Below are 24254 nucleotides of genomic sequence, written 5' to 3'. Positions count from 1 at the left end.
CACTTCGTGTAGAGACCCAGAGCCTCAAGAAGCCCCAATGGGTGGCTCCTGCTCTTCCAAGACCTCACCAGAGGCCCCCAGTGATGAGGTTTCCAGGAAGAGATTGTGCAAAAGGAAGCACCTAGACTCCCCTCAGGAGTCTCTCACATCGGACACTGACTTAGATGAGTCAGAAGGGTCCCCACGATCCCCCTCTGAGGATATTTCCTTCGCTGAGATACTTGAGATCCTTAGGCAGAGGGGTGATTGGCAGTCCAAAAGCCCTACTGAGGATGAGTCAGTTTTCCTGAAGGCTTTCGGGTCTCAGCCCTCCCCGTCTTGGGTGTCTCCGCCCTTCAATGAGCTGATGCAGCTGGTCTCATGAAGGGTGTGGGAGTCTCTGGATACTATGGAGCCTGTCCCTAGGAGACCTAATAAATTTATTTCTGCACCACTTGACAAAACATTTTTAACTAAAGGTGTTCCGGATGATGCCATGGTGTTGGCGGCGGCCACCAAGAAGGAAATGTCTGAGACTTCCTTGTCTATCCATCCTCCTAACAGAAACTCCAGGATTATGGATAGATATGGGAAGCGCATGTTCAGTTCAGCTATCTTTGCTCTCCGTTCGATGAACTACTTAACCCATTTCACTAGGTTGCAAAGCGATCTCCTTAAGGAGTTGGGAGATGCTCTTCAGGGTACAGTAGCTGCAGGAGCCTCCGACAAAGTTGCTGCCCAGCTTGCTCCCCTAAACTCTATTGTCAACTCATCCATGCGTCTCATATCCTATGCAGCTGATGGAAAGAGTAGGGCAGCGGGTACAGGAATTGCTCTTAGGAGACATTCCTGGATGCGCTTATGTTCCTTCGTGGAGCCTTTCAAGTCATGCTTCGTGAACACTCTCTTTGATGGCTCGTCCCTTTTGGGCCTAAAGTGAAGGAAACCTTAACCAGGTGTGAACAGGACGTAAAGACTCTGTCATCGGGGTCTGTTTTTACACCCCTACCCGACCCTATCCCAAAGGTCAATGGGGAGGAAAAATGTGGTTCTGAAAAGCCCAAGGAGCCTTTCAGGACACACGTGGCGAACCCCCCTCCAGGGGCAGAGGGGGGGGGTAATAATGGAAGACGCCGCCCTCACGGCAGAGGGGTTTTGCAACACCAGGGTGACAGAGATCACTTCTCTGGGAAGCCCTAGCAGCGCTCCTGAGAGGAGGCCCGACTGTTCCTGCTCTGGAGGCAGTTGGGGGTCGCTTGTCTTTGTACCCAGATGCCTGGCTCAGAGTAACAAAAGACAGCTGGGTCCAAAGTATCATTTCCAGAGGGTATTTAATTTCATTCGCCATCCCCCCCATCATAAGAAAAATCCCAGACGTTCCACCCAGTTACAGGGAATAGGCAACTATAGTGGTCCAAACATTGCTAGCAAAAAGAGTCATCCAACCAGTCCCAGCAGACCAAACAAGATCCGGAACTTGAGATTCTTTTTGGTTCCAAAGAAGACGGGGGACTGGAGACTCATATTGGACCTCAGCAGACTGAACCAATACATAAAGAAGGAGAAGTTTCGGATGGTCATGCTTCAGTCTATACTTCCCTTTTAGGGAAAGACAATTGGATGCGCTCAGTAGATCTCAAGGATGCGTACTACCACATAAAAATGGCCAGGCCAGCCAGAGATCACCTGCGCTACCGGCTAGGAGCCAATCATTACCAGTTTCCAGCCCTGCCCTTTGGTCTCATTACAGCCCCCAGAGTGTTCAAATGCATGGCAGGTGGTCATGGCTCACCTGAGGCATCTAGGATTCCAGGTGTTTCTGTACCTAGACTATTGGCTCCTTACTGCCACCACCAGGCATCAACTCATTCAGGCCAGGGTGTCCACTCTGTCAATATGCAATCATCTGGACATTACAATCAACTCAGAAAAATCTGCCTTATCCTCATTGCAGCATATCATTTTTATCAGGACAGAGCTGGACACCACCATAAGACTTCCAATGGAAAGACTCCTTTTCATTCAACAGCATGTCAGCATCCTGTTATCAAAAAGCAAAGCACCAGCATCAGAAGTTCTGAAAGTAATTAGGTATGATGGCAGCAGCATTTCTAGCCATACCACTAGCTCAGATGCATATGCGGGTTCTTCAATGGCTGTTGTTCACTCATTTGTCTTACCAAGAGCTCAAAAGTGTTGCAACCTCTGCGAGTACAGCAGCTGCAAGGTCCCAAGAGAAACAGTAATCCAAACAAAAAACAGGACCAGCATACAAGGCACCTTATTGTAACATAGAATACTTAAAGTATTTTGGTTCTTTTGACAGACTGGTTTCGGCTAATTCAATACAGAGACTTCATCAGTGTAAAAGATTCACACAAAAAAAAAAAAAAAAATCTTTTGCGCTGATGAAGGCTCTGTATTGAATTAGCCGAAACCGGTCTGTCAAAAGAACCAAAGTACTTTAAAAGTATTCTATGTTACAATAAGGTGCCTTGTATGCTGGTCCTTGTTTTTTTGTTTGGCTTACCAAGAGCTCCCCATGAATCACACCATAATGATCACAAATTCTTGCAAGAAGGACCTTCAGTGGTGGTTGACCTCACTTCATGTCACGATAGGGCGCCCATTTGTGCTACCCCCTCCAGCAGCTACTGTGACCATGGATGCTTTCCTGATTGGGGGGGGGGGCATTTTCAGGGAAAGACTGCCCAAGGCACATGGACAGACTAGGATACACATCTGCATATGAATGTCCTAGAGATGAGAGCAGTACTTTTGGCATTGCAGTACTTTCAGTACTCTCTTCCTCTGGGTACAATTGCGATTCAGACAGACAACATATCGGTGGTCTGGTATTTGAGCAAACAAGGAGGAACCAGATCTTTTCCCTTTGTTGAGAGGCTCTAAGAGTTTGGCAGTGGGCTGTTTCAGTACAGGCAGATAAATCAGTTGGCTTGAACGATAGGGTTTCTCTTAAACTGTTCCTGGCAGCCAGAGATTGTCAACATTAGAGATAGTAATGTTGACAACTCCATATAATAAAAACAGATATATGTATAAGTTAACAGTTTATCTTTAGTTTAGTTGATTTTTTGGAGATCGAAAAGAATGTCTATTAATGAATGTTGTCAGTCATCTCTATGCATTTTTTTATGTATATTTTTTATGTAAAGAGAAGTTTATTTATTTTTATGTACATAGAGATTAGTTTTTTTTATTAGTTTTGAGTTTTTACCGATGGTTATATAGAAAGTTTTATAAACATTTTATATTATGCTGTTATTGTTTATATATTTAGCAGCTTATAATTTATATACAGTATAAAAAACAGTCTGTGTTTTTTATACCATATATACATTCTTTGATGTCCTTCATGGATGCATCTGCAGTCATAACAACTGGGTTGTCCTGTCGTCAGGCAGCCCTTCAGTCGGCCGGATTCCAAAGTCCGGGTCCGGCTTCGGCTGATGTCGCACTTCACCCGACGTCATCTCTGTTGGTCTTCGAGTATAAAAGCATCAGCCGACGCCATTTTCTCCAGTCTTTCTTGCCGCGTGGCGCCGGAAGCAGAAGCTGTTCGCAAGTGCCGGTCGGTCGGATCCAGAGATTACTTCTACCGAATACTACTTCGAAGACTTCTAAAGCTAAGTACCCCATTGGGGACTCTTTCTTGCCTCAGCCGATGTCAGAAAAAGTTAATAATTGTTTAACCTGTGGGAAACAAATACCTCATAAAGATTTCCACTCTTACTGCCTGCCTTGCTTAGGCCCAGCCCACGACGTAGCAGCCGTTTCGTCCTGTGCTTCTTTCAACCGACGAACGCTTAGACGTCGGTCGGTGTTTGCAGAACAGTTTTTCGGTTCTGATTTTGCGTACATTATGCCATCGGATCCTCCGACTACGCATTCTGCCAAAAAACGCAAAGAAAAAGACCGACACTCGCGGTCCGCGGTTTCGACCGAAACCATGGTTAAGCAAACCGCGAGTGTCTCGGTTTCGGCCGAAACCGAGAAAACTGATCAAAATACAGCTGAATCTACCTCTACAACTGAGGTCCCTGCTAACACTCTTGAATCGGCCTCAGAAATTTTACCCACTACGGTGCTTACCACTGACTTATCAGACACCATTCCCTTGGATGTCTCTACCCCAGCACGTGGTGCTGCTAGGCCTCCAGCAGCCATGTCCATTAAGGCCTTCGCCAGGGCTAAAGCAGCCAAGACTACTAAAACAGTGCCTGTTAAACCCCCTCAACCAGGCCCTCTTCCAGTTCTCAAATGCTTACTTTGGCAGAAGATTTAATTTCATTAATTAGAGGATCTCAATCTCACCCAGACAGGGCCTCTCAGGCCCCAGAGAAGAGACCTAGGGCAGAGCCCCATGACCCAGTGTCCTCTGATGATTCTGCTGATGAATCAGACATAACTGACCAGCCAGAGGCTCCTTTCTCCAATTTTGAAGATTCTGATGCTGAAGAATCCATTCCAGCTGCTTCCCCACCAGAAGAATTCTCCTTTGGGGAAACCTTGCATGCCATGCGAGAACAGTTCCAATGGCAGCAACAGGATTTTTCAGACTCCAGGAAAAGACTTAGGACCTTTTTGCACCTTCCACAGCACAGGCCCTTAGCTATACCTCCTGTTCTCTCTGTGGTGGATGATGCTTTCAATGATGTCTGTTCCGCTCCAGATTCTTTACCCCTAGCCCCTGCCAAACCAGACAGATTTTACAGGGTGCCAGATACTCATCACCACCTTTACAAGGCCCCTCTTGCAGACCCCGAAACTATTTCCCAGGGTCCCAAGGCAGTAGCCGCGACCATAGCTAAAAACCCTGTTCCTTCTGAAAGGGAAGCAAGGTCATTAGACAGATGGGGTAAAAGGTTTACACTTCAGCCACTCTCTCAGCTAGAGCTTTAAACTGTCAGTTTCACATGATACAATACCAAGAGTTTATGCTTGATCAGTTAACTAAAAAGCTAACCACTGATGAATCTCTTGATAAGAAATATGTATTAGAAATGGTAAATAACATACAGCAAGTTAGTAACCACTCTTTAAAATGTGGCTATGATGCACTGGAGGCTTCATTTAGATCAGCCATGACTGGCACTGTAATTAGAAGGCATGCATGGCTAAAGGAGCAAGCTTTACGGATCATGTTAAATCTAAATTGCTAGATGCTCCTATGGATAAAACAAGTTTGTTTGGTACACCTGCCCAGCAGGTTATGAAGAAAATGGAAGAAAAGGCAAAATCAGTCCAGACAGTTAAAGATTTCTTGCAGGTTCAACCCCCAAGGTTTAGCAGGAACTGGCCTGCCAAAAATTGGTCCTTTCCTGACTCCACAAGACCTCAAAGGGGCAGGAATAGGCATTCCAGAGGCAGAAACCAATCCAGAGGAGGTGCCTACAGAGGGCGACAGTGGCAAGGTAACAACAGAGGCACAGACTCAACACCTGCCACTACATCAACACAGCCACAGTGACTTAATCCTAAACCCGCCTACCAGGGAACAAATAGCAGCTCCTCTAGGCGGAAAGCTAACCTTATTTTCAAAAACTGGCACCACATAACAAAGGACAAGTGGATTTTACGAACCATAGACCAAGGTTACGGTTCCACTTCCACACTTTACCAGACAAAAGAGGAATGCCAAATCTACCTCCAAATCAAAAGACAGAGGCTCTACAACAGATAATGGAGTTAGCAAACATGAGAGCTGTGGAGAAAGTGCCAACAGCAGAGCAAGGAAAGGGTTCTACTCCAGACTATTCCTAGTTCCAAGAAAGGAAAAAGTTGGAGACCAATTCTAGACCTGTCCACCCTGAATACTTACATCATTGTCCCAAAATTCAAAATGCTGACCCTACAGCAACTTCTTCCCATGCTGGGCAAGGAGTGTTGGCTGGTAACTCTAGATCTCAAGGAGGCATACCTGCACGTCCCCATTCGACCAATCTGCAGAAGATACCTCAGATTTCTTGCAGGATCAGAGCACTATCAATTCTCAGCATTGCCCTTTGGCTTATCTACTGCGCCCAGAGTATTCACAAAATGCCTGGCATCAGTAATCGCCCATTGCAGACTACAGGGAATTCAAATTTATCCATACCTGGACGACTGCCTGATACAAGGAGACAACAAAAGCAAGCTGACAACAGATTTACAAAGGGTCATTTACTTGCTTCAAGCACTGGGATACACAGTCAATTTACAAAAGTCAAGACTGATACCATCCCAGACAAGGACTTTCCTGGGAGCGGAATTGGACACAGTAAGACAAATGGCATTCCTAACTACAGAAAAACAAAAAGAACTCCCTCTTTATTTCTTGGCACTAACAAAACTGAACAAGTTAACAGCAAGAAAGGTACTGCAGGCCTTGGGTTTCATGGCATCATGCATAATCTTGGTTCCATTTGCCAGACTACATATGAGAAAACTACAGTGGTACCTAAAGAATTTATGGTCCCAACACAGACACAGCCTAGAAACGGAAATCCCACTAATACCATGCTTAAAACAGGAGTTCCTATGGTGGGCTCAGGCATGCCAGTCAAACCCAGGCCTGCCCTTTCGCAAGGGTCAAGCAAGCCAGACCATCACAACAGATGCTTCAGACCTAGGATGGGGGGCACATATGCTGGACAAATGCGTACAAGGATTGTGGACACAGGACCAACTTCACCTGCACATCAACCTAAAAGAAATGCTGGCAGTAAAACTGGCAATCCAAAAGTTCAGACCATTTCTCAAGGAGGACCACTTGATGATAAGGACAGACAACACCACAGTCATGTGGTACATCAACAAACAGGGAGGCACTCATTCTTACCCCCTATGCAGAATGACTTTGGAGCTGTGGACCCTGGCACTCAGCTACAACATCCAGTTACAGGCAATATTTGTGCCAGGAAAAGAAAACTCTCTAGCAGATATGTTAAGCAGGACCACATCGGATGCCCACGAATGGCAGCTGCACCCGGATATCTTCAAGACCATCTCGAAGAAATGGGGAATGCCTCAGATCTATTCGCATCACCTCTCAATTACCAGCTCAAAAAATTCTGCACAAGGACATTCCACCCACTAGCATGGAAAGTGGACTCGCTCTCCTTCAGCTGGAAAGGCCTAACAGCATATGCATTCCCACCTCTTCCCTTGATACACAAAGTACTACTAAAAATCAAGGAGGAACGTCCAAGGATAATCCTGATAGCTCCAAACTGGCCAAGACAGCATTGGTACCCACTGCTGAGGAGCATGTCTCGGAACAATATGTGGCCAATACCCTGATGCCTTTGATGCTAACTCAGAACAACTTCAGCACCATGCATCCAAACCTAAAACGCTGCAACTGACTGCATGGAACATCACATAGCAGCTGCTAATACAGAACTTTCACAAAGAGTTAAAGACATTATTCTTGAAGCACGCAGGCCTTCAACTAGAAGGAATTATGCTGGGAAATGGAAAAGGTTTGTCATTTGGAGTTCTGAAAGAGGAAAAGATGTATCAAACATAGATATGCCTAACATTCTGGAGTATCTGGCGAACTACTTCATTCAGGCCTGTCCTACTCCTCCATCAAGATTCATGCATCAGCTATTTCAGCAGAATACAGCTTTGATCCACCTGTTTTTCACACCCTTTGCTCAGGCAGTTCCTCAGAGGAATCAAGAATGTAAAACCTCCAAGGAAACCACCATTGCCAGCTTGGGACTTGAACTTTGTGCTAGAAAAATTGACACTATCACCTTTTGAACCAGCAGCAACAGCAGACCTACAACACCTGTCATGGAAAACTGCTTTCCTACTGGCAATTACTTCAGCAAGGAGGGTTTCAGAACTACAGGCCTTAATGGCAGTGCAACCCTTTCTAATCTTCCACCAAGATAGAGTGTCCATGAGGACTAATCCTACATTTATGCCTAAGGTGGTATCCAGAGTGTCTTTAAACCAAGCAATCCACCTACCTACCTTCTTTCCCAACCCACAAAACAGAGGGAAAGAATACTGCATACCTTGGATGTACATAGACAGCTACGCTACTACTTGGACAGAACAAAAATAGCAGAAAGACTGACCAACTTTTCGTAGCCTATGCAACAGGAAGGGAAGGAAAAGCTATTTCCAAACAGACAATCTCCAAATGGATAGGAAATTGCATACGATTCTGTTACTCCTTCCATGGAAAACCAATTCCACAGAACATAAGACCTCATTCTACAAGGGCAACAGCCACTACCACAGCCTTCTTACGAGGAGTGGCTACCAAAGACATTATTGAGGCGGCTACTTGGACCTCCGTGCATACATTTGCCAAGCATTATAATTTACCTCTATATTCCAGATCCCGAGCAGGGTTTGCCACTGCTGTTCTGCAAGGGATCCTAAACACACCATAATCTACTTTTATCCTCCTCCCCTAGTTGGCTATGGTATTCTACCCAGTTGTTATGACTGCAGATGCATCCATGAAGGACATAGTACAGTTTTGTACCTACCATAAATGTAGATGTCCGAATTGGATAACATCTGCAGTCAGGATTACCCTCCCTCCTTCCCCTCTGTGGTACTCCTAGGGTGTTTACCCTTCTAATAGCTAGCTAGTGGGGGGATTTCTTTCATGGTGTATTTGTTTGTATTTATGTACATACATGCTTATTTTTGTGTTTACCTCCATCTTTTGGAAACATTGGCATCTATCCAAAATTTTTAGCCTTCTATAGGGCTTCTGGCATCTGGGGCAAGAAACACTGAAGAAAATGGCGTCGGCTGATGCTTTTATACTCGAAGACCAACAGAGATGACGTCGGGTGAAGTGCGACATCAGCCGAAGCCGGACCCGGACTTTGGAATCCGGCCAACTGAAGGGCTGCCTGACGACAGGACAACCCAGTTGTTATGACTGCAGATGCTATCCAATTCGGACATCTACATTTATGGTAGGTACAAAACTGTACTTTTCCATTATATAGCACTAGCACTTTATTAGAAGGGAAACTTCATTAGTAATTTCTCATTGATAACATACTGATTGGCTAGGCTGTTAATGAGTGTAGATTTAAAAGTCAACGTTTGATTTCTTTGATCAACAGTCTGAAGAAGCATTTGTTATAAATGTGAAAGTGCTAACTGTTTTAACGAGATCTGATCACTTTGTTATTTTATATATTGAAGTCTCAATTTTGAGTTCATTAAACTGTTTACTTTTATTTGCCATGGTGTGTCTGAATAGGAATTGTTTGAGTGGGCTGATGTCCTTCAAGGATGCATCTGCAGTCCTAACATATGGGTTGTCCTGCCTCAGGCAGCCCTTCGGTCGGCCGGATTCCAAAGTCTGGGTCTGGCCTCGGCTGATGTTGCACTTCACCCGACGTCATAGCTGCTGTTTATCGGGTATAAAGGCATCAGCCGACACCATTTTCCTCAGTCTTTCTTGCCGCGCGGTGCCCGAAGCAGAAGCTGTTCGCAAGTGCCGGTCGGTCAGATCCAGAGATTTCTACTACCGAAGACTTCTAAAAAGTTAAGTACCCCGTTGGGGACTCTTTCTTGCCTCAGCCGATGTCAGACAAAGTAAATAATTGTTTAACTTGTGGGAAACAAATACCTCATAAGGATTTCCACTCTTACTGCCTTCCTTGCTTAGGCCCAGACCACGACGTATCAGCTTGTCTAGCCTGAGCTTCCTTCAACCGACGGACACTTAGACGTCGGTCGGAGTTTGCAGAGGAGTTTTTTGGTCCCGCTTTTGCATACAAAATGCTGTCGGAGACTCCGACTTCTCAATTAGCTAAAAAGCGCAAGGAAAAGGACCGACATTCGCGCCCCACTGTTTCGGCTGAATCCATGGTTAGGCCAACCGCGAGTGTCTCTGTTTCGGCTGAAACCGAGCCCCCGGTTCTTCCTTCGGCCGAAAGCATGCCTCCGATAGCCGAGGCCTCACAGAGCATGGCTGAATCTGCTACTGAATTTACTGCTACAGAAGCAGGCACCCAGGATTTGTCAGACACTATTCCTTTAGACATATCTACCCCTGCACGTGGGGCTGCTAGACCCCCTGCTTCTATGTCTATCAAGGCTTTTGCCAGGGCTAAAGCAGCTAAATCTTCTAAGGCCTTACCTGCTAAAACTCCTTCACATAGGCCTACCTCTAGTTCCCAAATACTCAGCCTGGCTGAGGATCTCATTTCTTTGATCAGGGGATCCCAACCTCTCCCAGACAGGGCCTCTCAGCCCCCTCCAGATAAGAGGCCTAGGACTGAACCCCCGGAACCTGTCTCTACAGATTATTCCTCAGATGACTCAGACATTTCAGACCCTCACGAAGGCCCATATTCTCCTTATGAGGATTCTGATGCAGAAGACTCCATTCCTTCTGCTTCTCCTCCTGAAGAATTTTCCTTTGGGGAAACCTTGCATGCTATGAGGGAACACTTCCAATGGCAGGGCCAGGATTTTTAAGATTCAAGGAAAAGGCTAAGGACCTTTTTACACTTACCACAGCATAGGCCTTTAGCCATTCCGCCAGTACTAACAGTTGTTGATGATGCATATAATGATGCTTGTACTGCCCCTGATTCTCTTCCTCCGGCCCCTAACAAGCCAGACAGATATTACAGGGTCCCGGACACACACTACCACTTGTATAAGGCTCCTGTTGCAGACCCTGAAACCATTTCACAGGGCCCTAAAGGTGTGGCAACTGCCTCTGCCAAAAACCCTCTTCCCTCTGAAAGGGAATCTAGAGCATTAGAGAGATGGGGTAAAAAGGTTTATACTTCTGCTACTCTTTCGGCCAGGGCCTTGAACTGTCAATTTCACATGATTCAGTACCAGGAATTTTTGTTAGACCAGCTAAATAAAAAAACTGTCTTCTCCTGAACCTATAGACCGCAAGTCCCTTCAGGATTTGGTACATAACTCTCAGCAGGTTAGTAACCATTTCTTAAAATGTGGCTATGATGCACTGGAGGGCTTCCTTTAGATCAGCTATGACTGGAACAGTGATTCGAAGGCATGCCTGGTTAAAAGAACAATCCTTACCAGACCATGTTAAGTCAAAACTCCTAGATGCTCCAATGGAGAAACAAAGTTTGTTTGGCTCCCCTGCACAGGAGGTTCTAAAGAAGGTGGAAGAAAAAGCAAAATCTGTCCAAACAGTCAAGGATTTTTTACAGGTCCAACCTCCGAGATTTAGCAGAAATTGGCCTTCGAAGAATTGGTCCTTTCCAGACAACTCCAGAGCGCAGAGAGGCAGAAATAGACGCCCAAGAGGCAGACGTCAATCTAGGGGTGCCTACAGGGGACGTCAGTGGCAACCTACCAACCAGAGAAGTATTGCCACAGATTCAACTACAACCACTTCCACAGGGCAGACACAATGACTTGGCTCTAGTTCCGCCTACCAGGGAACAACTGGAAGCACCCTTGGGAAAGCTAGCCTTATTTTCCGACAACTGGCATTACATTACAGGAGACAAATGGACTTTACAAACAATAGACAAGGGCTACAGGTTTCACTTCCACACTCTACCAAAAAAGAGAGGAATGCCAAACCTACCACCAAGCCAAAAAACAGACGCTCTAAGACAAATCAACAACTTACCAAGGATGAGAGCTATAGAAGAGGTACCACCTATGGAACAAGGCCAAGGATTTTACTCCAGGCTTTTCCTTGTACCAAGAAAAGAAAATCAATGGAGACCTATTCTAGACTTGTCCGCACTGAACACATACCTCATTGTTCCAAAATTCAAAATGCTGACCCTCCAGCAGCTTCTTCCCATGCTGGGCAAGGAGTCTTGGCTGGTGACTCTAGATCTCAAGGAGGCATACCTGCACGTCCCTATACGACCATATTGCAGAAGACACCTCAGATTTCTTGCATGATCAGAGCATTATCAATTCTCAGCATTGCCTTTTGGCTTATCTACTGCGCCCAGAGTATTCACGAAATGCCTGGCATCAGTAATTGCTCAATGCAGGCTTCAGGGAATTCAAATTTACCCATACCTGGACGACTGCCTAATACAAGCAGACAACAAGGCAAAATTAACAAAAGATTTGGAAAATGTCATACAACTGTTGCAAGCCTTGGGATACACAGTCAACATGCAAAAGTAAAGACTAGTACCATCCCAAAAGATAACATTCTTGGGTGCAGAACTGGATACATCAACTCAGATGGCTTTTCTCACAGAAGAAAAACAAAAGCAACTACCAGTCTACTTCATGACATTAACAACACAAACTCAGCTTACTGCAAGGAAAGTCCTGCAAGCCCTGGGCTACATGGCATCCTGCATAATATTGGTTCCGCATGCCAGGCTGCATATGAGAAAGCTACAATGGTACCTAAGGAATGTATGGTCTCAACACAAGCACAGTCTAGAAGCCCAGATTCCAATAATTCCATGCCTGAAGCAAGAATTCCTGTGGTGGGCTCAGGCCTGTCAGTTGAACAGAGGCTTGCCTTTCCACAAACCTCATCCAAGCCAGACCATCACCACGGATGCCTCAGACCTAGGCTGGGGGGGCACACATGGTGGACAAGTGTATACAAGGCCTATGGACCCAAGACCAGCTGAATCTACACATAAATCTAAAGGAGATGCTGGCAGTGAAACATGCGATCCAGGCATTCAGACCACTCCTTCAACAGGGTCATCTGCTGATAAGGACGGACAATACAACAGTCATGTGGTACATCAACAAACAGGGAGGTACACATTCATATCCTCTATGCCGGATGGCAATGGACCTGTGGAATGTGGCCCTGAATCTCAACATTCAACTTCAGGCCAGATTTGTACCAGGAAAAGAAAATTCTCTAGCAGACACCTTAAGCAGAACTACCACGGATGCTCACGAATGGATGCTGCATCCAGATATCTTCAAAGCCATAACAAAGAAATTGGGGCTACCAGAGATAGACCTGTTCGCCTCCCCACACAACCACCAATTGAAGAAATTCTGCACAAGAGCATACCACCCACTTGCTTGGAGGGTGGACTCCCTTTCCTTCAGCTGGAAAAACCTGACAGCATATGCATTTCCACCTCTTCCCTTGATGTACAAAGTTCTACTGAAGATCAGAGAGGATCAGCCAAGGGTAATCCTGATAGCTCCAGACTGGCCAAGGCAACATTGGTACCCGCTACTGAGAAGCATGTCTCGGACACACGCATGGCCTCTACCTCTATGTCCCTTACTTTTAACACAGGACAACTACAAGATCCTACATCCAAACTTGAAAACACTGCAGCTAGCTGCTTGGAATATTGCATAAAACAAAATAACCCAGGTTTATCTCAGAGGGTTAAGGACATTATCCTGGAAGCACGCAGACCCTCCACAAGGAAGACTTATTCAGCCAAGTGGAAAAGATACCTCATTTGGAGTGCAGCAAAGGGAGAAAATGTCTCATTGGCAAACATAGCACACATCCTGGAATATTTAGCAGAACTGTTCCACAATGGCCTGTCTTACTCCTCCATTAAGATTCATGCATCAGCAATTTCAGCAGAATACAACATGGATCCTCCTGTCTTCTTTCATCCTCTACTCAGGCAGTTCTTGAGAGGAATCAAAAATGTAAAACCTCCAAGGAAACCACCTTTACCTACATGGGATCTCAACTTTGTGCTGGAAAAGTTAACACTTCCCCCTTTTGAACCAGCAGCAACAGCAGAATTACAGTTCTTGTCTTGGAAAACTGCTTTCCTGCTAGCAATCACTTCAGCAAGAAGGGTATCTGAGTTACAGGCATTAATGGCAGTACAACCCTTCCTTATCTTCCATCAGGACAGAGTCTCTCTGAGAACTAACCCTACCTTTATGCCAAAAGTGGTCTCCAGAGTATCATTGAACCAAGCGATTAATTTACCTACATTCTTCCCCAACCCACAGAACAGGGGGGAAAGACTGCTACATACCTTGGATGTGCACAGACAATTACGCTACTATCTGGACAGAACTAAGACCAGCAGAAAAACTGACCAGCTTCTGGTAGCATATGCAACAGGAATGCAAGGAAAAGCAATTTCAAAACAGACAATCTCAAAATGGATAGGAAATTGCATTCAATTTTGCTACTCTTTTCATGGAAAGTTAACTCCTGAAAATATCAGACCTCATTCCACAAGAGCTACAGCCACCACTACAGCTTTCCTACGAGGAGTAGCTACCAAAGACATTTTAGAAGCTGCTACTTGGAGCTCCGTGCATACATTTGCCAAGCATTATAATCTTCCCTTATATTCTAGATCCCGAGCAGGTTTTGCAACTGCTGTTTTGCAAGGGATCTTAACTACACCATCTTTATCTTAGTGCCTCCTCCCCCAATTTGGCTATGGTATTCTACCCATATGTTAGGACTGCAGATGCATCCTTGAAGGACATAGTACAGTTTTGTACCTACCATAAATGTAGATGTCCGATAGGTATGCATCTGCAGTCAGGATTACCCACCCTCCTTCCCCTCTGTGGTATTCCTAGGGTATTTACCCCTCTTTTAGCTAGCTGGGGGAATCTATTATGGTGTATTTGTTTGTATATATGTATATACATGTTAATTTTGTTTGCTCTCTACTGTTTGGAATTATTTGCATTTATCCAAATTTAGCCTTCCTAGAGGGCACCTGGCATCTGGGGCAAGAAACACTGAGGAAAATGGCGTTGGCTGATGCCTTTATACCCAATAAACAGCAGCTATGACGTCAGGTGAAGTGCGACATCAGCCGAGGCCAGACCCAGACTTTGGAATCCGGCCGACCGAAGGGCTGCCTGAGGCAGGACAACCCATATGTTAGGACTGCAGATGCATACCTATCGGACATCTACATTTATGGTAGGTACAAAACTGTACTTTTCCACTCAGCGCTTTCTGTTGGCAACGCATATCCCGGGGAGATCCAACGTGATAGACAAACTGAGCAGGGCAATCCTTTTGCCCCATGAGTGGTCCCTCAAGAAAGAAGTTGCGGACAGAATATTCTGCAGGTGGGGACAGCCTTGCTGCGACCTTTTTGCCAGTCACATGAACACGAAATACAGAAGCTACTTTGCTCCGATTCCCCCTCCAGGAGAAGCCCAAAGGGATGCACTCGTACATGATTGGCCTTCAGGTCTCCTCTATGCATTTCCACCAATCCCGTTGATACCCAAAGTTCTACAGAAAATAAAATCTCTGGGAAGGACTATCATTCTTGTAGTCCCTCACTGGCCTCATCAGATTTGGTTCCCCTTCCTTCGACTTCATCTTGTGGAGGATCCTGGACCCAGTTCCAGACCTTCTGACACATCCGTTGGGGGACCTTCATCCTTTGCAGTCCTTGAAGCTGACAGCTTAGCTGCTCCAGTTCCCATCATAGCCATGTTCCATAATCTTTCCACTGATACAAAACAAATCCTTTTGTCCTCTCATAAATCTTCTACCAGAAAGCTATATCTGAGCAAATGGAAGAAATTTTCTATATGGGCCTCTAAAAATAATAATGATACTTACCAAGCTCCTATGGCTTCCATATTAGAATTCTTGACTATGATTTTCAACAAACGAGCTGCAGCAGCAACAGTTTGGGTTCAATTGGCTGCTATTTCTAATTTTCATCTTGGATTTGAAGGTTTGAATGTCATGTCTCACAAGTTATCCAAAGCATTTACAAAAGGGACTTTTCATATTAGGCCACCTGTGAAATATCCCTATTCTCCATGGAATCTAAATTTTATGCTCTTGCTTATAATTCTTCCGCCATTTGAACCATCTTTATCTTGTGATCTCAAATTTTTGTCTTGGAAGACCATCTTTCTGGTAGCTATCACTTCTGCCCGCAGAGTGTCAGAGCTTCAGGCTTTATCCATCAAGCTTCCCTATTTGATATTTCATGCTGTCAGAGTTTCACTTGAACAAATCCCTCATTCTTGTCCAAAGTTTGCACTGAAACTCATCTCAACCAAGTTATTGATTTGCCAATTATCTTCCCCAATCATTCTAACAATTTAGAGCATATGCTGCACAAACTTGATGTTCACAGCCCGCTCAGATTTTATTTGGATAGAACAGAAGATTTCAGGAAATCAGAACAGCTTTTTGTTTCATTCTCAGACTCCAGAAAAGGGAGACCAGTGGCTAAAACAACTCTGTTTAAGTGGTTATCTGATTGTATCATCTTTGTCTATTCAGCTGCCAATATGCCTTTGCAACACAAGATTAAAGCTCACTCAACCAGAGCAGTTTCTACATCATCTGCCCTTTCTGCCAGACTTCCCATTGATAACATTTGTGCAGCAGCCACTTGGTCAAAACCTCATACCTTTATCCCTCATTACAAAGCTGATAAGGCCTCTAGGGACAGGGTCTCATTTGGACCCACGATCCTGAGAAATGTACTCCCATGAGCCACCCTAGATTGATGGTGCTTGGGAAGCTACCCATCAGTAAAGAATGAACAGCGAGATTGAACAACTTCACAAAGCAGTTATGTACTTACCATAACGTTCCATGTGAGTTGTTCATTTCGCCTTCATTCTTACGTCCCTCCCTCCTACCCCCTCCTGGGCTGATAGATGACAGAGATGCTGGATCCATCCTGGTTACTCAAACCTTCTTTTCCTTTTCTCTAGGAATGTAACAATGACATATGGTATTAGTATATGCAGCAAACAAAATCTGAGGTAATTCACAGGTGCATCATGGGATAGGGACTTGGCCTCAAGCTATTTGAAGACTTCGAGCTTTTCAATTGGCCGTATCAGAGCCGAGGGATTGGCTCTGAACCCATCAGTAAAGAATGAAGGCGAGATGAACAACTCGCATGGAACGTTATGGCAAGTACATAATTTCTTTTTTTACCTGTCTAAAAAGTTAAATTTTAGTGGAGAGTCACTATTTTTAAAACAGCAAGATAGATTGAAAGGGGGTGGTCACTTTTGTATTCTGGTACTGTGGAATACAGTAGGATGGCCAATAAATTTAAATAGTTGAAGGGAAGTGATTTCACAAAATTTTGTGCTTACTCACACAAGCCAGTAAAAGCAGAGAGGGAATGAGATATTGGTCAAATTAACATAAGGAAAGGACAACTCGAAAGACAGTGGTGTTTAAGATTATAACAGTAACTGTGTGGGAAAAATTATTTCTGCCTGACTCAAGAGACAGAGTTGTGGTCCTTTTCAAGTTTTAATATGCAGCTAAAAGCAGAGTACAAGTAAAACCCAAGGTAAAGGAGAGATTTGATTGCCATTTGACGGCCTGTTGACAATCTGATAGGTAGCTGTGGAACCATAAAGAGGGTTGGTTGGTTTAGGTTTGGAAGTGCGGGTTCTTGAAGGAGTTTACGGTGAGTCAGTTTCAAATACCTTGGACATGTCTAGAAAGATAGAGGCTACTAGTTGTCCATCAGTTTTAAGTTGCGTAATAGTGTTGGTGAAAGCGATGAGGGTAGTTGTGGTAGTATGGTTAGGTTGGAAGCCATGTTGGGTGTCTGAGGGAAGGTTATTTTTGAGGAGATGGTTCATGAGTTGTAGGTGTATGCAATTTTCCAGGATTTTTAATAGTGGTGAAAGTGTTGCTGTTTGCTTGTAGTTAGAGTTCTGTAGAGGTTCTGCCCTTATAGAGTGTGATTTTGTACAATATTTTCTGTAGCTTGGGCGCATATTGTTCTGTAATGGAACTCTTGATTTAAGATGGAGACATGGTATGCGATGGCTGTAGCAGCTAATTTCAGATATTTGGTGGGTAGTTTGTCTGCAGTAGTAGATGTGGGTTTCAGTTTATTGAGCATTTTTTTATGGTGCTGGGTTTGTACAAGCTCAAGCGAGAAGGCTTTGGTGGATATTATAGTCTCTATAGGTAATGTTGGGGGTGTATTGTTTTTTATTTGCTGATGAGAGTATGGAGTTAATGAAGTGTGTATTGAACTGGGTAGCAGTATTTGGGGTCGTGGGGATCGGGGTAGTGGACTGTCCAGGATAGGCGATTCATTGCAATCCAGAATTTTTGAGCTTTTTTTTTTTTTTTGGCAGGTTGGAGTGGTTTTTTTTTTTTTTTTTTTTTTTTTTTTGTTGTTTATAATCTGCGTTTTGGCTTTATTTCTTAGCTGCCGGTAGTTATCAAAGCTGACTTGGTTTTGTTGGCTTGATAATGTGTTCATGCTTTGTCCGGAGCTTTGAGTAGTTGGTTAGCCATGGTACATAGTTGGATTTTGCCCTGTTTCTAGGTGGTGCTATGCTATTTAGGATGTCTAGGAATTTTTTGTTGAACTACAGTACAGCATTATCTAGTTGGAGAGTTTTCAATGGGGACCAGTCGCATTGTTGGAGGACTGATATAAAAATAAGGCGTTTGAAGTGTTTTTTTTTTATTTCACATTTGTTTGTATGCAACATTTTTCTGGGTGTGTAGCTGCTGCCTTACTAGGTGTGTAGGAAGTTGATCGCTAACTGTACTTGGGAGGCGGCCTGATTGATAAGCCAGTGCCGGCTTGTTAGTGTCCAGTCAAGTATAGATTGCCACTTACTGGACTTATCTATTCTAGTGGGGCATTGTATTGTTTGAGCGAATCCGTACAGGTTGATGAAGTTAGAGGGGTTATCTGTGGTGTAGGTAGGCCAGTCAGCATTGAGGTCCCTCATTGTTATGGTTTCTTGGTTACAGTTTATGGATGTCCAGTAAAGAAAATCTTCAGTTGTGGAGTGGTTATTGCCAGGTTGGATATAGATTGCTATTATGGCTATATATTTTTGGGGGTTGACTTCTAGGCAGGTTGTTAGTATTTATACATTGAGTTTGTGGGTTTGGTTGTAGGCACTCTAGTTTGGCTATGCCTCCACCACGTTTGTGTTGTATCTAGCTTGTGGATGTTCTAGCCTGTTCAGATTTCTTTATTGGTGATTTGAGGTTTTAGCCATGTTTTGGTTAGGACTAGTGGATCAGTAGAGTAGAGGGAGAGGATGGCGTATGAGAGAGGGATAGATTACCTGTGTATAGGTAACAAGTGGAAATGTCGGGACCATACCTCGCAACGTCTTGGAGAAAGAAATCGGGACAATTTTTAAATGTTGCTCTTAAAGACTTAGAAAGTTGATAGAATAACAGGTTGTACATCAGCATGAATTTTCTGAAGGGTCTGAAACTCGAATGTCATTTTATTTTCTATATTTTCTAACTTTAGTTTTTAATGACTTGCCACTAATTTTCCATAAAACCACAATTTTATCAAAAATGAACCAAAAATATGAGGCAGAAATCTGAGCATTCTGCGAAAATCTGTACAGTTGAGAGGTAGGACCCCGCTAGAGACTTCTGAAACGTGAAGACTGAATGCACGAAAGGTGGGACTTGTATATGCCAACTCAGAGATTCTATTTCTGGGAATATTCACTTTTCTCTGAGAAACGGCGATCTCGGAGTTGATATGTATAAGTGTGAGGGGTTGCCCCCCATAAAACATTTTTTTGATGGAGAAGAGCGATTTTCAAGGTTCGCTGTTCTCCTGTGTTTTGGCTCTTTTATGAGTGCTGACATTTCAGTAGGGATCCATACATATGTTAAGTATACACACACACACACACACACACCCTGTATGCATGTTGTGCGCATGTGTGTGTTTCAGGTTATGTATCTTCAGGAAAGGCCTTACATGACAGACAAAGGGGGGGGGGTATCTGCATAGAAGGCTTTAGTAGAACAGACTGGCGCAGGTACTCTAGTTCTCATGACCTGTATCCCAAATAAGTTGTGCCTGTTTAAAGAGGCAGATGTTTTTACTTGTCTTGTCTCTTGGGAGACCTTGTTTTACTGTGGCCTTCATATCCACCAGGCAGATTTTGAAGCTCCAGACCCTCTTTTCCATTCAGGGCTAGGTTTCTAGGTGTGATGGATCTGTGCTGGGAGCTCACTTAAAAAATAAATAAATAACTTGTTGCACATTTTGCGTATGAAGACATGCTGGTTTAAAAAGAAAAAAAAAAAAAGAAAGCAGCCTGTTTGTTTTCCTTTTCTTTTGTAAAGGAGGCAGGATGCTTTTGCCAGTACTTGAAGTACCCTTTCCAAATGAATTGTCTGCATTATTTTGCCATTGAGTGACCAGCCAACTTTTGGGCCCTATCATTCTGTGAGTGAGATATTTACTTTCCTCTACTTTGTTGTACAGCTAGTCTGTTATGGAGACGTGCATTGCGAATACTTGGTCTTTACTGAACGTAAGACTCTAGAGCAGAAAACCAAGGCAAGCTTCCTTTGGTATTTTGATGTTTTATGATTCAGCCTTCTAACTCAGATCTTCATTTGGTGTCTGTGGCCCGTCTCCGTTTTTGGATGTGTAAAAATGATATTTATGATTTTACCCAGCTACTGCCCACTACAGATGGACTGTAATATAACTGGTAAATGAGTTCTTGCCATGTAATTTGATCTGAGTGAGGAGTTTCTAAGGCAATGATACTTGCTTTCTGCTGCCTTACCTTCTGTTGGATGACCACTCCTTCATTATCTGGTAGGGCATCTTTTGTGGCCCTTCCATTTTCCACTGGAGTCTAGATTTGGAGCATGGAGCTTGAGAACACCTTTCTAATGCAGTCCCAGTGCATAGCACTATAGCCAGAGATTATGGATACTGTGGACAGAAAATTGTAATGACGGTTTTCAGAAAGAAGACCTCATTGGGGGGTACTCTGTTGATGTTGGGTGACTACTCCTTTAGCTTTTATTCACACACAGCATTGACAGGCAGCTGCACTTTCCAGCATCACTGTTACTGATCAGAGACTTGTTATTGTTATGCTTACAGGCTTTCTTAGCAGTATGTTTCCAGTTGTTTCAAGTATCTTCTTTCGGCTTTTCACGGTTTAGGGGTCACCACAGTGGATCACCTGTCCGCTCATGATTGGCAGTGGAGTTTTACAGTGTTGAGTTGCCAGCCCGTCACCCAACCTTCCACAGAAGGGGCACACACACACACACACACACACACACACACACACACACCTAGGGCCAATTTAGTGTGTCAAATCCACCTACAGCATGTCTTTGGGATGTGGGAGGAAACCCACAGGGAGGACATGCAGACTCCGCACAGAAGGCAACCCAGCTGAGGATTGAACCGGAGAACCTCTTGCTGTGAGGCGACAACGCTAACCACTGCACCACCGCGGCCTTATTGTGAACTTCTCCACTAAAAAGAAAGTGGTGATTTAAGGCTTAGAAGACTGGTACATAAAGCTATTGTTGCAGTGGTCTGCTTAACCATGGCTCTTGCCAACTGTTCTAAAATCATCAGCCTCTCCCCTGGAGTGCTTAATATCTCAAACCTAGCACTGTTGTCACCAAGCGATCATGTCTGGCTCTCAGTATAGGCTATCTGATATAATTTCTGGATTAATAAATCTCAGTGTAGGAAGTATGTAAGGTCACCTTGTTTACTTCTAATGACAGTTAAATAAGCAGTCCAGAGTAATGTCTATAAACAGTTCTGGTATTGTTTCATATGTTTTAACTATCTTTTTCTCCTTTCAGGACAACTCGATTTGCTTCCTTCCCTGATTATCTGGTACTTCAAATTAAGAAGTTTACATTTGGATTGGACTGGGTACCAAAGAAGCTTGGTAAGTGAGATTTGTTTGTACTTTGGAGCATATTTAAAACATGATAATTCTGTATAAATGTCAAATGAATTTACTCCTGTCCATCATCCCACCACCATTAAGTTGAAATGGGTGTGTATCGACTTGCCTCAGTGTTATTTTATTTTTCTTTCTTCATTTCTTTTTATGTCCTGTCCACTTGTCATTGAGTCCAGTCCATTTATCTTCTGACCTGCTCATTCCTGCAGTCCATATTGGACCTAGAGAGTTGGGTCAAGTGATGGTGGGGGTCATCTTACTAGGAAGATCCAAGTATTTCAGGTGCACCTTGTGTGTGGGTGTGTCATGGTTTTGTGGCTGCAGGGCAGGGAGTGCAACAAAGCAATGGGGGATGTTACCTGCTCCAAGCATTTGACTTCTGCACCCCTTTGCACCCTTCAGTCCAGAAGCTCCTCACAGCATCACCTGTCTTCATGAGAAGCTTGCCAAGCTGGACAAAGCCTGAAACAAGCATGTTGTCTGTCCACCCTCAACATGAACCATTTCACAGTTCCCACTTAATTATCCCTTCCACTTCCTCTTCCAGTATACAGGACACTATTAGAACCAGGGATGGCTGTGCCATGAAACTAGGACTAGTGTTTATATGCTCTGGTATCATTTCTGTATGCTTACGTGGTGCAACAGAGCCCAAGATGCAGTTCAGTAAGAGAGCAGAGCATTTCCTCATGTGTAGATCTATCGCTTGTGTGCGCGTTTAGCTGTGTTCTGATGCTCAGTCTTGAAGTTTAGAATTTAGTGGCACATATGCTGTAATTCTTTTGTAATTAAGTTTCAGTGTTGCTGCTAAGAACATATTTAAACTGGAAGTAGTGACTAGAGATTTGCAGTCTCTCCTCACCTTGCTTACTCCAGAACATTTGTAGTGTCACTAAATCACCAACACCTACCTGTGCATCTCCCATGTACAGGAAACAGATATATCTAGATCTGGACATGGAGGGGGCACCGTTTTTGGTTTGCATCCATGCCCTTTGGACTGGCTACTGCTCCCAGAGTCTTCAAGTCCCTGGGTGCAGTACTAGCATGCCTAATAACCTGCTTACTTGTCCATATGCTGACTGCTCGTTGAAAGATGCAATGGAAGAGGATCTGGAAGGCAGACTAAGGGCATCTTAGCCTATGTGTAAGTTTTGATCTAATGGGAGCTTCTCTGGACACAGAGGTGTGAAAGGTCTATCTGCCCATGGACAGTGTTCCTTTTAATATTTTTTCCTCATATATATAGGTTCAGAGATCCCCTGTGATAGTGACTGACTTCCTGAAGGTGCTGAGGTTCTTGGTATCGGTCATTCTTTGGTATCCTTGACCAGGCATTACAGAATGGGAATCCAGTGGTGTCTGCAGGTGCACTGGGAGCAAATCGTGTGACAATTGTGCATCCAACAGGAGCTGTGTTGTGGGCAACTCGGGTAAGAGGAGAATGCAGGCATGCCATGTCCCCAAATAATATACAAATCCTGGCAACAGATGCCTGTAGCAGAGTTTGGGGAAAACTCAAGTCTAGCGCAGGTGGACCAGTACCAAAACATGTCCACATAATTTGAAAAGAAATGCTAGCAATACTTCAGGCTATCAAAGTTTTCAGCTGTATTTAGAGCCAGAAAAGCTTATTCTGATCATAAGCAATGCCACTATATTGTGGTGCACAAATAGTGGGATGCAGACCTGTAGCCTCCCTCTATAGGTTAGTAGTGCAAGCCTGGGAATTAGTCATCTAGGCAGGCATGACCATGTCACATCAGACCGTAATCTGACTACAGAACCTTTGAGCAGGATTCCCACTGACAACCACATATTGCATCATATATAGAGCAGCTTTTACAGTCCTTATGGGCAAATTGGGGAGGTGCCTTAAGTAGACCCATTCTCCCAGGAGAACTACCAGACCTGATATTGTCTTTTCCATCCATCGCAACTTGTGGGTGTCCAATGCCAACACTTTCAGACTTTGCTTCCAAGGCTCAGGTTCCTCCCTCCTTCTCATAATGCCACTCCATCCTGACAGTCCCTCAGATCTCAGTTGTCACTTGAACTCGAGTCTGATCCTTGAGGCTCAGTGCTCTCTCTCCTGTTTGTTTTTAATTCTTAGGGTTGTAATTTCCAAGCAAGTCTTAATCTCTCGAGCTTTTGGACGCTTCCCCTCCCTTTTTGTATTTTTCCTCTTTCCAGCAAAATATTCACAAATAAAATACCCTAGGGAAGCCATGAACAAATGGATGACCAGGTAGGCTGCCTTAATAAAGGTACGTTGGGATGTCGGCGAAGAAGCTGGGCTACCGGTAAAGCCTTGAGAAAGGCTGTGTACGTACCCAAGCACTTGTGGTTGAAGGCTGAGTAAAGACTTTAGAAAGGCTTCGTATACAGGTCGTAGATGTCCTTCATGGTTGCATCTGCAGTCATAACAACTGGGTTGTCCTGTCGTCAGGCAGCCCTTCGGTCGGCCGGATTCCAAAGTCCGGGTCCGGCTTCGGCTGATGTCGCACTTCACCCGACGTCATCTCTGTTGGTCTTCGGGTATAAAGGCATCAGCCGACGCCATTTTCCTCAGTCTTTCTTGCCGCGTGGCGCCCGAAGCAGAAGCTGTTCGCAAGTGCCGGTCGGTCAGATCCAGAGATTAC

At 44.3% G+C, this 24254-nt stretch overlaps 1 protein-coding gene across 3 annotated transcripts in view; it reads left to right on the top strand.

The window, feature by feature from the left end:
• The window catches only part of USP5 (ubiquitin specific peptidase 5), a 2313977-nt gene that overhangs the window by 1760963 nt on the left and 528760 nt on the right, over nucleotides 1-24254 (top strand). For all 3 annotated transcript variants that reach the window (XM_044079605.1, XM_044079604.1, XM_044079606.1), the window contains exon 14: nucleotides 21506-21594. In XM_044079605.1, coding sequence (XP_043935540.1) covers nucleotides 21506-21594 — 89 coding nt within the window. The remainder of the gene's footprint in view (nucleotides 1-21505; nucleotides 21595-24254) is intronic.

The sequence above is a fragment of the Protopterus annectens genome, chromosome 8.part0, assembly GCF_019279795.1.
Source record: "Protopterus annectens isolate FY-2018-M chromosome 8.part0, PAN1.0, whole genome shotgun sequence".
In the NCBI taxonomy this organism is placed as follows: Eukaryota; Metazoa; Chordata; order Ceratodontiformes; family Protopteridae; genus Protopterus; species Protopterus annectens.
This window is presented reverse-complemented; position numbering and strand designations above follow the sequence as displayed.